The 14,911-nt window shown below is 32.2% G+C and overlaps 2 protein-coding genes across 2 annotated transcripts; both read left to right on the top strand.

Annotated features, from left to right (window-relative positions):
- The first annotated feature begins 75 nt into the window (after positions 1–75).
- Positions 76–8,529, top strand: LOC148618611 (F-box/LRR-repeat protein 15-like). Its single transcript, XM_088577695.1, has 5 exons — positions 76–241; positions 3,025–3,086; positions 3,961–4,491; positions 4,727–4,858; positions 6,294–8,529. The coding sequence occupies exons 2-5, from the start codon at positions 3,037–3,039 to the stop codon at positions 6,481–6,483; spliced, it is 903 nt and encodes a 300-aa protein (XP_088433821.1). The 5' UTR covers positions 76–241; positions 3,025–3,036; the 3' UTR covers positions 6,484–8,529.
- Positions 8,530–9,437: 908 nt separating this feature from the next.
- LOC148618610 (ovomucoid-like) lies at positions 9,438–14,771 on the top strand. Its single transcript, XM_088577684.1, has 7 exons — positions 9,438–9,533; positions 9,923–10,009; positions 11,895–12,080; positions 12,375–12,539; positions 12,895–13,019; positions 13,348–13,513; positions 14,676–14,771. The coding sequence occupies exons 1-7, from the start codon at positions 9,500–9,502 to the stop codon at positions 14,732–14,734; spliced, it is 822 nt and encodes a 273-aa protein (XP_088433810.1). The 5' UTR covers positions 9,438–9,499; the 3' UTR covers positions 14,735–14,771.
- The last annotated feature ends 140 nt before the right edge of the window (positions 14,772–14,911 follow it).

Genomic DNA, 14,911 nt, shown 5'->3' with positions numbered 1-14,911 from the left:
AAGTGATACTTATAAAAAGCCTTATAGTGTTCATTTGAAGAGATATTTTGGTCATAGAAATATAGTTAAATAGTTTACATAATTTATCATTTTTTTATAAACACGAGATGTTTATAATGTTGTAAAATTTTAGCCTTTCTCCAGCAGTATGATTTAATTTGAATTATTCTATAAAAAATAATTAGTTAAAATGAACTTGTTACACTAAAAATCAGCTGGCTGTCACCACATCAGTGTTGTGGTAAGTGCAATGATCAAAGAGACAAAATCCACCTAAAAGAGAAATCCAATGTAGCAAAAAAAATAGTAATACTTATCTAAATAGAACACAAAATATTTCCAGTTTTGGAACAGTTGCTTCTTAATTTTGATTTGTTTTATTTTATTTTTTTGGGGGGTTCATAATGATTTGCTTAGCTGTTATTTAAAACATAGGAGAGTTCTTCGTGATGTCATCACTTACCTGTGATTTGGTTTTGGTTGGCAAAATATCCATTGAGTGGCATCGGGCATCAACTTTAAAACATCATAACTTTTTCATTTGTAAGACAATTTAAAGGTTATAGCGGTAATCAAAAGAATGTAATCCAGGGACAAAGACCAGACATGGAAAACAGACATACACAACAAAGAATATAAAGTAACCAAAATTATACATACAAAGTAACAAAAGTAAATGAGCAACTCGGACTCCACTAAAAACTGGGAGCATGGACCAGGTGCACCGGTATGGTAAGCTTCCTCTGCTTTTCTAGAAACTACTTAGTGCTAATACATAAAAAAGGTGACAAATTTGACCCTGGTAATTACAGGGCATTATCCTTCACATCTAACCTTGGAAAACTTTTCAACAAAGTCATACTTAACAGAATCTTAAATTTTATTTAAAAAAAAAAGTAACTTTCTAAGTAAAAACCAAATTGGATTTGCAGAAAAAAGTCACACTTCTGACCACTTATTTACATTAAAGTCAATTGTCAATGCAAACAAATCTAAACACAAAAAGGTTTTTGCAGCTTTTATAGATCTTAGAAAGGCTTTTGATACCGTGTGGAGAAAAGGGCTTTTCTATAAAATTTAAAAAAAATAACTTCCCACCGTTCATATCAAATATTCTCATATCAATGTATACAAATACATCATTCAGAATTAAATTTGATAAGGGTCAAAGTCCAATCTTTCCCACCATGCATGGAGTGAAACAAGGAGATGTTTGAAACCCTATTTTATTTAATTTCTTTATTGATGATTTAACGGAACATATTGACCATCCAGAGACGGATTCAGTGGTCATAGAAGAATCCTCTTTCAACATTCTCTTATATGCTGATGACATTGTTTTATTATCAGAAAGTCAGTCTGGTTTACAACATTGTTTAGATAAATTGCGCTTTGATTGTAAATCATGGAGACTTGAGGTCAATGCAGACAAATCTAAAGTTATTCTCTTCAATTCTAATGGTAAAACACATGAAAATTCATTTATTTATAACAATTTACCTCTTGAAACTGTAATACATTATACATATTTGGGTTTAACAATTGAATATAATGGAAATTTCAGTTTAGCAATAGATATTTTGATTGACAAAGCTAGAAAGTCTATTTCAAAATTAAGAAAGTTATGGGATTAAACAACCCATGTAGACTTTTAGAGAAACTGTTTGACTCCTTGGTTTCTCCAATTATGCTTTACTGCACTGAAATTTGGGGAAATGAATTACTTTTAAAGAATATATCAAATCACCTTGAAAAATTCCATACTAAATTTATTAAAGAACTACTTGGAGTTAACTGTAAATCTTGCAACTATGGTTGTCGTGCAGAGCTATGTAGATTGCCCCTGCAATGTAAAATTAATTTTTCAATCATTGGATTTCTAAATCATATTTATTCCAATACTACTACTCTTTTATACCAATTTTTTTTATATTACAAAGGATTCAAACACTTGGACAACTAATACCAAAAGGTTACTAGATACCCTGGGCTTTTGCTATTTAATGAATAACACAAGTGCACTAAAAATAAAGTTACCAATGATTAAACAAAGAATATTGGATCAACATTTACAAGAACAAAAAATTCATATATCAGTAATTCTTCAAAATTATCTATTTATAGAAAACTTTATAGGTCTGGAACTAGACCAAATTATATAGATGCTTTGTCTAAACTGGCAGAGAGATCCATGATATCCAAAATAAGAATTAGCTCTCATCAGCTTATGATTGAAAGAGGAAGACACCTCAATATTCCAAAAGGCAATATAATATGCCCCGTATGCCATATTAACATTGAAGACAAAGAACATTTCTTATTTGAGTGTGAGCTATACAACACACTAAGAGATCAACTAAAACTGAAAATTTTGTCTTTATATAAAAACTTTGATACGTTTAATACTATAAAAAAAAAAAACTAAGTATATTGTTTAACAGTAAAAATTCTAAATTACTGAGGTTGTCTTCCAATTTTATATCAGATTGCATGGAAAAAAGAAAGTCTTATCAATTGATATATAAATTGTATTTTCATAACCCTTTATAACTTCAATTCAGTAAGCTACATTTGTAACTACTATACATTATATATAACACATGTTCAATTCATGTAATTTTAAGATTGGCCAAAACCACTTATTGTAACTGTGTTGGAGCTAAATAAAATATTTGTATTGGTATACAGAATATGAATTATTTTACCTACATGAAACATTTTACAGAACCTAAATTGGATATAGAATAATAAAGTTATAAAGTTTTGAAAATTTGGATCTAATTATGAAAATGTTTATTAAGTTGTTTATTTACCAATTTGCCACTTAATGATATGTAAATTAATGAATATGACATCACTAATGAGATTGGTTGAAAAATATTTTGCCATCTACACACCTTTACTTGAAATCCTAGATTCTGCCTTGTAAACAATATATTTTCATCCTTAATCTCTATTTTTGCCCCTACAGCCTTAACCTGTGCCTTTTAAATAAAGATTTTAAGCTTGTTGAATATTTTACAGACAAGCATCAAAATGGCTGATTGTGAAGAAGTTCACCAGGATGATACCAACCATGAGTTTAGGTAATTCACCATAATATACAGTATTTATTTCTGTAAACACATGTACAATAAATGGTTATGGCAGGAATACAAACAAAAGAAACTGATTCTTAGAAACTTGTTAAGTACAGAAATAAACATACATGTCCCCTTGATTACTCTTTAATATCTCAGATGCACTCTATAAATAAGAATAAATACACGTATGTTTAGAAATTAATCTTCACTGAGTACTATGTTAATTTTTTAAATTTTAAATTGGTAAAAATTTAAATGTGATACTTTTATCTGGTGATTGCTCAATTCTGCCTTAGTTTTGTTATTGTATTCTTTATCGGTAGACCTGAGAACAACATTTATTAGGACCAATTCATTGTGTTCTGCAGCAAAATTTCTGAATGACTTAGTAAAGTAATCTTCTGTATGCATGTGTACATCTGTCTCACTGCAGGGGTTTCATTAACTTTTTGCAATGCAGGTACCTTTGATTTTGTAGGAGGTACTTTTTATCATTTTCTTTTATAAAAATTATGAAATTTTAAAATTCAGGAGGTACCTTTCAGTAGACTAGGATGGTAAAGGTACCTTGTACTGCCTCTTAATGAAGGGCCTGGCATCAATTTCACAAAAATTCGTAAGTGTAAAGTTGATCGTAAGTAATGACGTCATAACAGCAAATAGCATTGTTACGTCATAACTTACGATCAGTTTTACACTTATGACTTTTTGTGAGACTGACACCTGCTCACAGTCCTTTGATCTGTTACTTATTGTTATATGTGGAACTCTCCTCAAATTTTGTTGATCATCATTGGTGATAAATGATAATGAAATATTGTTGACATACATATATTACAATTGTATGTATAACCACATGACTATATTATGATTACAGAGAAGTCAGCTTCCTAGATCTACCATGGGAAGACATTATTTTCAAATACATAATGCCCTGCTTGCCACTGTCAACACAGTTTAAACTAAGAATTGTTTCCAAGGAATACAAAGAACTTGTCAGTACTTACTTTAGATCTTGTAGGACATGTAATATTTGTCGAGAAGGTAATATTATGACATCCAAAGCATTCATAATTTTAACTGACAGTAATACTTCACTGACAAAACTTGTGCTACGGAATGCAAAGAATTGGTTAACAGATGGATTGCTCCTTCCTGTGTTGGAAAACTGTTCAAAATTACAGAAAATTGATTTGACAAATTGTTCATCAATAAGTAACAATTGTTTACAGACAATATCTACGAACTGTCAACAGATTACGTCGCTAATGTTACGTGAATGTCATTGGGTAAGCGAAGCAGGAATCACTAGTGTGTTACTGAACTGTTCAAATATAACACAATTAGATCTAACTGGATGCTGGCAGCTGAATGATGATGTTGTTGAGTTAATTGCTCAACTGAAAAAGTAGGTATTAGAATGATAAAAGGACAATAATTTGTTTTACAAAATTATAAAGTATTGAATATTCTTAGGCATGCATGTACCGTATCGGAATAAATTAACTGAAGGAAAACATTTTAGATCATTATATAAATATGTGGTTATTTATGTTAGCTTTTATGTAATAACATAGTTCAAATTCATTGGTTAGTATTTTCCTTGTCTTTAGGGAAATTTTAGTGATAACTATTTATTTCAGTCTGAAGTATCTCTCACTTGCCAAAATATATGGAGTAACAGATATGGCATTGAATAATTTGGCCAGAGCAGCTTTAACTTTACAGCACCTCAATGTACAGGGATGCTGGAGGGTTACGAACTCATCAATAATGTAAGTACACTATATGTACAGGGATGTTGGACGGTCACTAACCCATCAGTAATGTAAGTACACTGTATGTACAGGGATGCCGGAGGGTCACTAACCCATCAGTATTGTAAGTACACTATACATACAGGGATGCCAGAGGGTCACCAACTTACCGATAATGTAATATTAAATATTCAATATTCAATGTATGTACAGAGTTTGACAGGGATGCCAGAGGGTAAATAACTCATCAGTAATGTAAGTACACTGTATGTACAAGGATGTCAGAGGGTCACTACTTCATCAATAATATATGTACACTGTATGTACAGGGATGCTGGAGGGTCACTACCTCATCAATAACCTATGTACACTGTATGTACAGTGATGCTGGAGGGTCATTACCTCATCAATAATGTATGTACACAGTATATACAGAGATGCTGGAGGGTCACTAACTTATCAATAATGTATGAACAGTTTGACAGGGATGCCAGAGGGTCACTAACCCATCAGTAATGTAAGTACACTGTATGTACAAGGATGTCGGAGGGTCACTACCTCATCAATAATGTATGTACACAGTATGTACAGGAATGCCAGAGGGTCACTAACTCATCAGTAATGTAAGTACACTGTATATACAGGGATGTCGGAGGGTCACTAACTCATCAGTAATGTATGTACACTGTATGTACAAGGATGCTGGAGGGTCAACAATGTAGGTAACCAATGTACGGGGGTGGTGGAGAGCCCCTTATTCATCAATTATTTAAGTACTATTTGATTTTTTGATTTTTTTTAAAATCATGTATTCTCATAAGGATTACAAGTAACATTGAAACAGTTCATTATATCCCTGACTTTAAAGCAGTGCCATATATTGTGATTAAGATGGCCTGTCTGTCTGTGCATTATTTTTTCTGTCACCATTTTGTACGCTCAGTTCCTCCTTAGCTGCTAAATGTATTTTTATGAAAACCTTTGAATGAGTATGAGACTTTGGCATTCGACAGCTGCTACTAGTACATTTATTTTTGGTATGAATAATTCAGGGGTAGTATCCTTTTGTGAGTTATGCTTACATTAATTCTACATGTTATTAAAACATTTATGAAAACTATATGCTTTCTTTCCATCTCTGAGTTTTCAATTCAACAAAAACAATCATACCTGTCACGTTTAACTCATAGGATTACTGATAACTTTTTCTTTATTATCTAAAACATCTTCACTTTAAAAGATTATTGAAAAAGCTCACCAGTCGTGAGTTTTTAGCAAGGTGATACTAAACATTCTATTGTATATATCATAAACAAGTGAATTATTGTTTGTTTATTTTCATTTGTATAATTTTTTTCGTAGGAAGCTTCTTACATACAAATAGGAAGTCTAGAAATTTCAATTCATTCTGTTTTCATTATTTAAAGATAGTGAGATTTCCTCTTTTCTTCAGTATTTTAGGTGAATATGCACATTCATTAGAAGCTTTACAAGTGAGAGATTGCCGTGATATTACAGAAGCTTCCCTGGCCAGACTACGAAGCCGTGGGATCAAAATAGACAAAAGACCTCCACCTGAAGCCAGAACTCTTAACCTGTTACACAATGCCAACCTAAGGCATAGACTGAACGTACAAATATAGATTTACACACTGTTATGATAGGTGTGATAAATATAATTATTACTGTGATGAATACATGTTTTGCTGTGATGAATACATGATTTACTGTGATGAATACATGTTTTACTATGATGAATACATGATTTACTGTGATGAATACATGTTTTACTGTCTAAGAGGATTTTATTGTGTTTATCAGAGATTTTGGGTCTTAGAATAACTTTATTTTCAACCATTATTTACATTTCTACCCATGTCTTTTGAAAGACATATTATGATACATCCTTGTAGGCTTGCCTATAGATCTGTTCATCTGTCTGAAAATTGCATAATAATTGTGAAACATTATAGGCTTGCCTATAGATCTGTTCATCTGTTTTAACATTGCACAATAATTGTGAAACGCTGTAACAATTCTCTTTTTGAGGTACAATGTTTTTCCTTATGGATGAATTATTTGTTTTCAAGGTTTTTGTTACATAGATGTGGGATTTTAAACACCAAAAAAGGGAACGAGACATAAGATGTTTTATTAAACTAATCACAGTGCCTTTGTGGAGCAGTAAAATCATACAGTATATACAATGCAAATGATTTAATTGATTTTAATTGATTGGATACATATTGATAACAACATTATACATAAACAGACATTACAATGTCTAAACAATGTAGTACACATTGAGGTGCAAGGGGGCAATTCCAATCAGTTCTGAAAAAAAATATATCTTCAACAAAAGATTCAATAAGTTTTGAAAGGATTGTAGTAAAAGATTTATCTTCTGATGACATTAACAATTACAATAACAATATTTTATTGGCACATTCTCATCAACAATAAATGATCAGGGCCCATTATGCAGAACATCATAAGAACAGTTATAATTAACAATATATAACATACATGAACATGCATATTTGAAACATAATCATGATGATACAGTGTACATTTTCATTTAAAACAGATTATTTCTGATGCTCAAACAATATGAGATGAAAGAGAAAGTCAACCTTAGTAGTTTATAAGGTTGATTGTTTAATAAAAATGTTAATCTGTTCCTAATATTACGAATATGTTTTCTTTTTACTTACTGATTAGTGTTTTGTGAGAATTATAAGCTTCACATTCCAAAAGAAAATGTTTTTCAATGCAATTTGATTTACCTAAGGTACAATACCATTCTGTTTTAGGGATGTTTAAATATCTTCCTCTTTCACTCATCACAGGATGAGCAGTAATTCTAATTTTAGGTATAGCAGCTCTGTCAGGTCTATTTTTTGAAATGCCAACTTAAGGGGGTCTTTGACCCATGTTTAAAAAAAAACATAATTAAAACTAGTCCTTAATAAAGCGTTTGTGACTCAAATATTTTAGCATTTTGATTTTGCAAACATTTGGGAATTAATTCTTAGTTTAATTACCCTAACTAAAGGTTGATAAGTTAAATAGAGGAAGTGGTTTCTATTGTATGACCAAGTCCAGTATCAACAACCCATGTATTCGTTATGTAAATGACGTTAATGAGAGTTTTTTTCTGGAGTAAATATGTGATTAAGATTAACTGTTATCACAGAGATAACTCGCCTGTTCGAAATTGTCAATATCATTGTGTGTGTGTTAAATATTTTTTTTTTTTTTGTGTTGCTTTCATATTTTTTATATAAAATTACAAAATTATCATTTTTGTGTAACCACTACAAAATGCACTAGGCGATGTTATGTATTCCTTACAATTTATATCATAACAGGATTGAGTATAGAAGGCATCTATTTAGATTAGCATTTTATTCTACACTGAATTACATTATCAATCTATATGGTATATAACAAGAAATCTCTGATACGGCGGTAGGTACTTTTAAACAATAGAACAATAGAATGTCACTGGGAAATGTTTATCATCACTTCATGGGTGTATAGAGTTTTATCAGTTAAATGCTGATTATCAATTTCCTAATTGTCATATATAACAGGCGACAGATGGATGAACACTCAACTAAACTTTTCTGGAGCGACGTCATTAATGAAATAGTTGAAATAGTTGAATAATAAATGTCTTAAGCCATTGTCTTGTTTTACTCCACCTTCAGATAAAAAAAGAGAGGCTTAGCCCTTTATAAAATTTTATTCAACACGTGAATACATAAATTGAATTATGCCGTTAATTCTTTGTGGAATATTTAGTTTTAGACGCGTGTAGAATAAACCATACCTCCATACTGTATCGAACACTTTTTCAAGTCAATGAAGACCTTTTTACCATATTGTTTATATGACCAGTATAGTTTTCAGCGTAAATTTGTGATCTGTCGGTCGACTTTTCTCCTTGAAGCCAAAATGATTTTTACTTAAGCTTATTTCAGCTTTTCATCAGATTTAAAAAGTTTTGAGACAGGTTCCGGAAAAAAAATTTCATGAGGTTTTGCTATTTTCCACACACACACACGAACGTTAAATGGTTAATGTGGTATATTTTTACAAGAGTAATACCCGTTTTTGATACGGTTTGATGATTTGATCTCTTGGATTCAAGGTAATGATATACATGCACTGTTTGGAGTCGAAAGAAACTTGCTGTTTTCATGAATAAGCATCTAGCTAAGCTTAAAAAGACTTATTGAAATTTCCTGTTTGTATCATTCAGGTGAAATCTCTCATATTTGCAGTCAATTACCAAGAGTAATCAAGGGAACCAAGGTTATAGCGGTAATCAAAAGAATGTAATCCAGGGACAAAGACCAGACATGGAAAACAGACATACACAACAAAGAACATAAAGTAACTAAAATTGCGATAGCGACAAGTTTTGTTTTGCAGTTGTACCACATGGGCTTGTTCTCATCGTCAAATATACAGCCCGACTAGTATATTACACGATACTAGTCGAGCTGTATATTTAATAGTTTGAGCAAGTCCCTGTGGATGCACTTAAATGCACATATATAAATCTAAAACATAAAAAGGTTATATTTATGTCGTTCTTATCAGCTCGGCGAAATTATCATTTATTATCTGCGGGGTTTTCTGTCTTGTCTGATGATGTGGGTCTTGTATATATTTGCTTTGATTGGTACGTAAGTTTTTAATTCTTAGTTTATTCTTTCAGTACTTTAGACCGTTCATAAAGCCGGTAATTACACAACTTTTTTAAAAAGTGCGAAACCTTTTTTAAAGAAATATTTCTGGGATATGCACAAATTCGTGTAACAATTAATGTGGGATGGCCTGTAGAAAATTTATGAATTTCATACACAAAAGTCAGCATAATGATCGGGCTCTTATACAATTTACATGCAACTATCACCAATTGAATGTTTCTGTTGCCATACTAACCGAGATCTTAAAACTATCTTTTGAATGGCTACGTTGCCTTTCTGGTAATGCACTATTAAGTAAAAGGGTTATAACTTTGAATTCCAGCTTAAAAAAACAGTTTCAGCATTTGTTCGATTGTTTCAGGAGTGGTCTTCGGACAAACTAACAATTGTCACCACAGCTGTACAAGCCACTTTGTGCCGGTCTGTGGTTCTGATGGGAGAACATACGGTGAGTCTGATACTGAAACATTGGGTAAAACATTCAAGAAGTCTGATACTGAACAAACAAAGAAACATTCAAAAAGTCTGATACTGAACCAATGAGGATACATTCAGTAAGTCTGATATCGAAACAAGAGGCTCCCAGGAGACTGAATCGCTCACCTTGTTGAATTTTGCCTTTCTAAGGCAATAAATTAAGCAAGAAGTTGTCCAACAATTTTGACTCAAGAAGTCTTTGGTAGTATTTATCACAAGATATTTTCAACAATTGAAAGTTTCTTTTAATCTATCATAGTTTTCAAGATATTGACTAAAAATTACGAGTTACATTACACAAAGTAAGTTCAGTCCATTGCTTAAAGTGATGAAAACAAGAGGCTCCCAGGAGCCTGGCTTGCTCTCCTAGTTGACTTTTGCCTTTTAAAGGCCTTTTAAAGGCAATAAATTTAACAAGTTGTCCAACAATTTTGACTCAAGAAGACTTTGGTAGGACTTATCATAAGAATCAAGATATTGGCTGAAAACTAAAAAAAAAAAAACCCGTCATTTTTCCCCTTTCAAGGGCAATAACTCTTACAAGAAGTCTGAAGACTTTTGTAGTCCTAATAATATGGATCATTTTAACTACTGAAAGAATTTGGATAAACCTAGCGGTTTTGTAGATATATGTGAAAAACTACTGTCTGACCCCTATGTTCTATTTTTAGTAACGGCGGCCATGTTTTTTTGACGAATCAAAAATCCCTATATCAGTTCTATGCAGGATACCCCAAGGAACATTCATACCAAGTTTGGTTTAAATCGGTCAAGTAGTGTCAGAGGAGAAGATTTTTGAAAGAAGTAACATTAAAAATTGCAAAAATCGTTGAAAAAGGGCAACAACTCAAACATGGCTTAACGGATTAAAACCAAAATTTGAACATAGATAGATCTCATCATGCTAAATACTTTCACACAAGTCAGAATTCAGCTAAACCTAACGGTTTAGAAGATATATGTAAAAAAACTACTGTCTGACCCCTATGTTCTATTTTTAGTAACGGCGCCCATGTTTTTTGACGAATCAAGAATTCCCACATCAGTTCTATGCAAGATACCCCAAGGAACATTCATACCAAGTTTGGTTATAATTAGTCAAGTAGTTTCAGAGGAGAAAAGTTTTGTATAATTGTTAACGACGACGACGGACAAGAACGACGGGCGCCAAGTGATGGCAATAGCTCATATGGCCTTTGGCTAGGTGAGCTAAAAAAAATGGAGGACACTTAATAAGTCTGATTCTGAAACAATGGGGAAACACTTAATAAATCTGATACTTAAACAATGGAGAAACATACTGAAACAATTATGAAACATCCAATAATTCAAATATTGAAGCAATAGGAAATGTTCAATAAGTCGTATACTGAACAATAGGGAAACATCCATTTAGACAAATATTGAAACAATGTGGAAATATTCAATAAGTCTGATACTTAAACAATGGGGGAAAAAATCAATAAGTCTGAAACTGAAAAATGGGGAGGATATCCAGTAAGTCCGATACTGAACCAATTGAGAAACATTCAATAAGTTCGATACTTAAACAATGGGGAAAACATTCAGTAAGTCTGAAACTGAAAAATGGGGAGGATATCCCACAAGTGTGATACTGAACCAATAGAGAAACATTTAATAAGTTTGATACTTCAACAAATAGTAAACATTCAATAAGCCTGATACTGAACCAATGGGGAAACATTCAAAAAGTCTGAACAAATTATAAATTATGAGTGCCGAATTTTCGTTTGGAAGTCGGTCGATAAGTGCTTGTAGTATAAAAGTTTTAAGCATCCTTCTTACATTCATTCATTCATGAATGATTTGTTTAATGACACACTTTTTTACTTCAGTAAACCGATGTCAACTAAACAATGCCATATGCTATGCCAAGCTGAGAGGAACTATTCTCCGTCTTTCACACACTGGAAGATGTGATCATCATGTTACCCACTCGCCACCTCATTCTCAGTTTAGTTGTGGGGATCTTTGTGACGAAGAACTAAACCTAGTATGTGGAACTGATGGCAACACCTATCGTAAGTAAAAAAAAAAAAAAACGGGTTATTGTATTAAATTTGTATTCGAGCTTTTTGATTCCTCAACGATACTGTTTTGTTCTGTGTTAAGAACTTGTGTATGGAGTCTATAGAGTTTATGTTGATCGTTATCATCTTAAATGAACAGTTCGGTTACTTATTTATTTTTTTGTTGGACGACTAGAGCATGGAGCTATGGCATGTTAACCATCACAGTTCAAACTATGCCTACAGACGGAATAAAATAATTAATATTTATCTACTGTTTGTTCATAATTTGTTTATATCTTTCAGACAACCTGTGTTTCTTAAAACAAGCGAGTTGTGAAGCATCTAAAACAGGCCATTTTGTCAGAACGTCACATTATGGAGAATGTACTCAACATGAAACTAACTGTCCAAGGATATGTGATAATTTACAATTAGAGCCAGTATGTAGCACAGGAAATGTCACATTCAGTAGGTTTGACCTTAGAACGGTTTTGCCAAACCTAGTTGAGTTTGATCGCTATGTGTCTTAAACAATCTGGAAAGTGAGCTCCAAAAACATTATCTCGTTACTTGTCCAGATGTTTTCCATATCGGGAATAATAGAGAATTAACTTACCAAAAACCCCCTGTAAAGTAATATATTAAGGTCCGCATTCCGTTTATTTTCCAGAAGTTTCATAGAAACTTGTTAGCGAATACGGTTGACCACCTATGTGTGAACAGTTATGCAATTATACAATATGTTACTGTATTCAATGTTTATTTCTGTCCAACAATTACCTGTTGAAAGCTTTATACCCATTTTTGCCTTTTGTAACTGTAGGGAGTGCCTGTTTGTTACAGTACTACGGCTGTAGGTACGCCAATAACCAGGCAATATCAGAGCGTTATCATTTTGCCCACAACGGATCATGTGATGGTGTAGATCAACATGGGGATATGGAAGAGGTATAATAATTTATAAGAATATAAGCATTGCTGGTTTTAAAATTTCTACTGATTTATTCGATCAATATGGCAAAAAAATACAACATGATTTGGCTCTTTACACTGTTTTACACGAATACATTTTTTGAAAACGGACGTTAAACCTAGTTTTAGACTAAGAGTAAAAAATATGTTTCGATTAATGAAATTTAATGAAATTTACCATGTAGTACAACTTGGCGATCGGTCTGCCATGGAAGTCGGATTTTGTTTATGTGTCTTTTTTCTTTAAATGTCTTTAGTTTTTATTCGAGTCATTTAGAACACTTGAAATTGTATTATTTTATAGATTGATTGCAATGAATACATGATGAAGAGTGCCATAGCTGTTGAGGGTAGTACTGGACATAGTTGGAACTGTACTCGAGAGCATGAATATCTGTGTGGTGCTGATCATCATACATATTCTGGACCTTGTCATTGCTGTAGAAGTATGGAAGCAAAGAAACAGTTAGGTAAGTATGTCTATTTACTGACGCTTCGTCGTGTCTAACCTCAAACGCAGGTTCTACGGTTTCAACGCCAGAGTCTTTGGCAGAATGTGTGTAATAACTCAGTATTAATGCAATTACATAAATATATTAATGCATTCGCTTAATTATATCTGCATATGCGTAATTCTATTTATGCAATCGTGTAATTTATTCTACATATCCGTAATTCTATTAATGCAATCGCGTAATTATTTCTGCATATGCGTAATTCTATTTAAGCAATCGCGCAATTTATTCTGCTTATGCGTAAATCTATTTATGCAATCATATGCAGAATTAATTATGACATTGAGCATATGCAGAACGAATTTAGCGATTGCATTAACAGGCATATGCAGAAATAATTATGCGATTGCATAAATAGAATTATGCTCATACAAAATCAATAATGCATACGCATAAATATATTAATGTAATTGCATTAATATTGAATTATAATACACATTCAGTACCATAGGACAGATGACCGCTAAAAAAATCCGTAAGACTGATTTTCGCGAATCGTCATTCTTGATAATCAATTATCTGACCACGAACTATATATCATAAATTATTAAGTACATCTTGTATCCAATTTATTTTGAATCTTGGACTACCTAAGTATTTGGTTCTAATGCTGCTAATGAGAGATTAATCAATAAAGCACGCGTAAAAATTGTAATATAGATATGATTGATACTTTTGTATTTAAGTAGCAGTCCTTATAAAAATCAGACAGAAGGTGATTCGTGCATGTCAACAACCCACATATATTACTTATATCTCTTATTCAGAATCAGTTACCGACCATATAACTAGTCTTATTTTTTTCATTTGGGTGTTGTGCTTTTGAGAGAAAATTTATATAGATTGTACATGAAATTAGCACTTTGCAAGAGTTATCGTTCTTGATTTGGATGATTTTAATGGGAGGTTTAAGTGTGATTTTTTTTTCAAAAGTACAGAAAGGACTATTGTCACATAAAATACAGCATAGGTAGACCCCAAAAAAGCATAGTTGGTTCCGTGGGTTTTTTCTACGCCATGAATCACCTTACCATAGGCAGTGTCTGAATTTTATATGGACTGGTACTTAATGAACTAAATATTATTTATCTATCGAATTTCATGTTGTTTTTTTTAGACAAAAATAACATGGTACACATCATATCACGATCTGCATGTAAAGTTTGGATTGGTTGAAAGGGTCTGTGCGTTCTTAATAAAGTATGAAATACTAGCGGTGTTTATTTCCATTCACATTTTACACTGCTGATAACTCAGGTGCACGTATGAATAATTCCTTATCATTAGTATGGTATACATTTAGTTTTAAATATATATTACCATAATAAAAACTAAGGGTTTAACTTGGGTTGT

The sequence above is a fragment of the Perna viridis genome, chromosome 4 (assembly GCF_037379345.1).
Source record: "Perna viridis isolate PV_CMFRI_1.1 ecotype Kerala chromosome 4, ASM3737934v1, whole genome shotgun sequence".
In the NCBI taxonomy this organism is placed as follows: domain Eukaryota; kingdom Metazoa; phylum Mollusca; class Bivalvia; order Mytilida; family Mytilidae; genus Perna; species Perna viridis.
This window is presented reverse-complemented; position numbering and strand designations above follow the sequence as displayed.

Bases quoted from the DNA above. Each gene is read 5' to 3' on its own strand.
- LOC148618610 (XM_088577684.1), top strand. From the start codon at position 9,500: ATGATGTGGGTCTTGTATATATTTGCTTTGATTG. The intron at 12,081-12,374 runs GTAAGTAAAAAA...TATATCTTTCAG, and splicing joins AACTGATGGCAACACCTATC to ACAACCTGTGTTTCTTAAAA. The intron at 12,540-12,894 runs GTAGGTTTGACC...TTGTAACTGTAG, and splicing joins CACAGGAAATGTCACATTCA to GGAGTGCCTGTTTGTTACAG.
- LOC148618611 (XM_088577695.1), top strand. From the start codon at position 3,037: ATGGCTGATTGTGAAGAAGTTCACCAGGATGATACCAACCATGAGTTT. The intron at 3,087-3,960 runs GTAATTCACCAT...TTATGATTACAG, and splicing joins GATACCAACCATGAGTTTAG to AGAAGTCAGCTTCCTAGATC. The intron at 4,859-6,293 runs GTAAGTACACTA...TCTTTTCTTCAG, and splicing joins GTTACGAACTCATCAATAAT to TATTTTAGGTGAATATGCAC.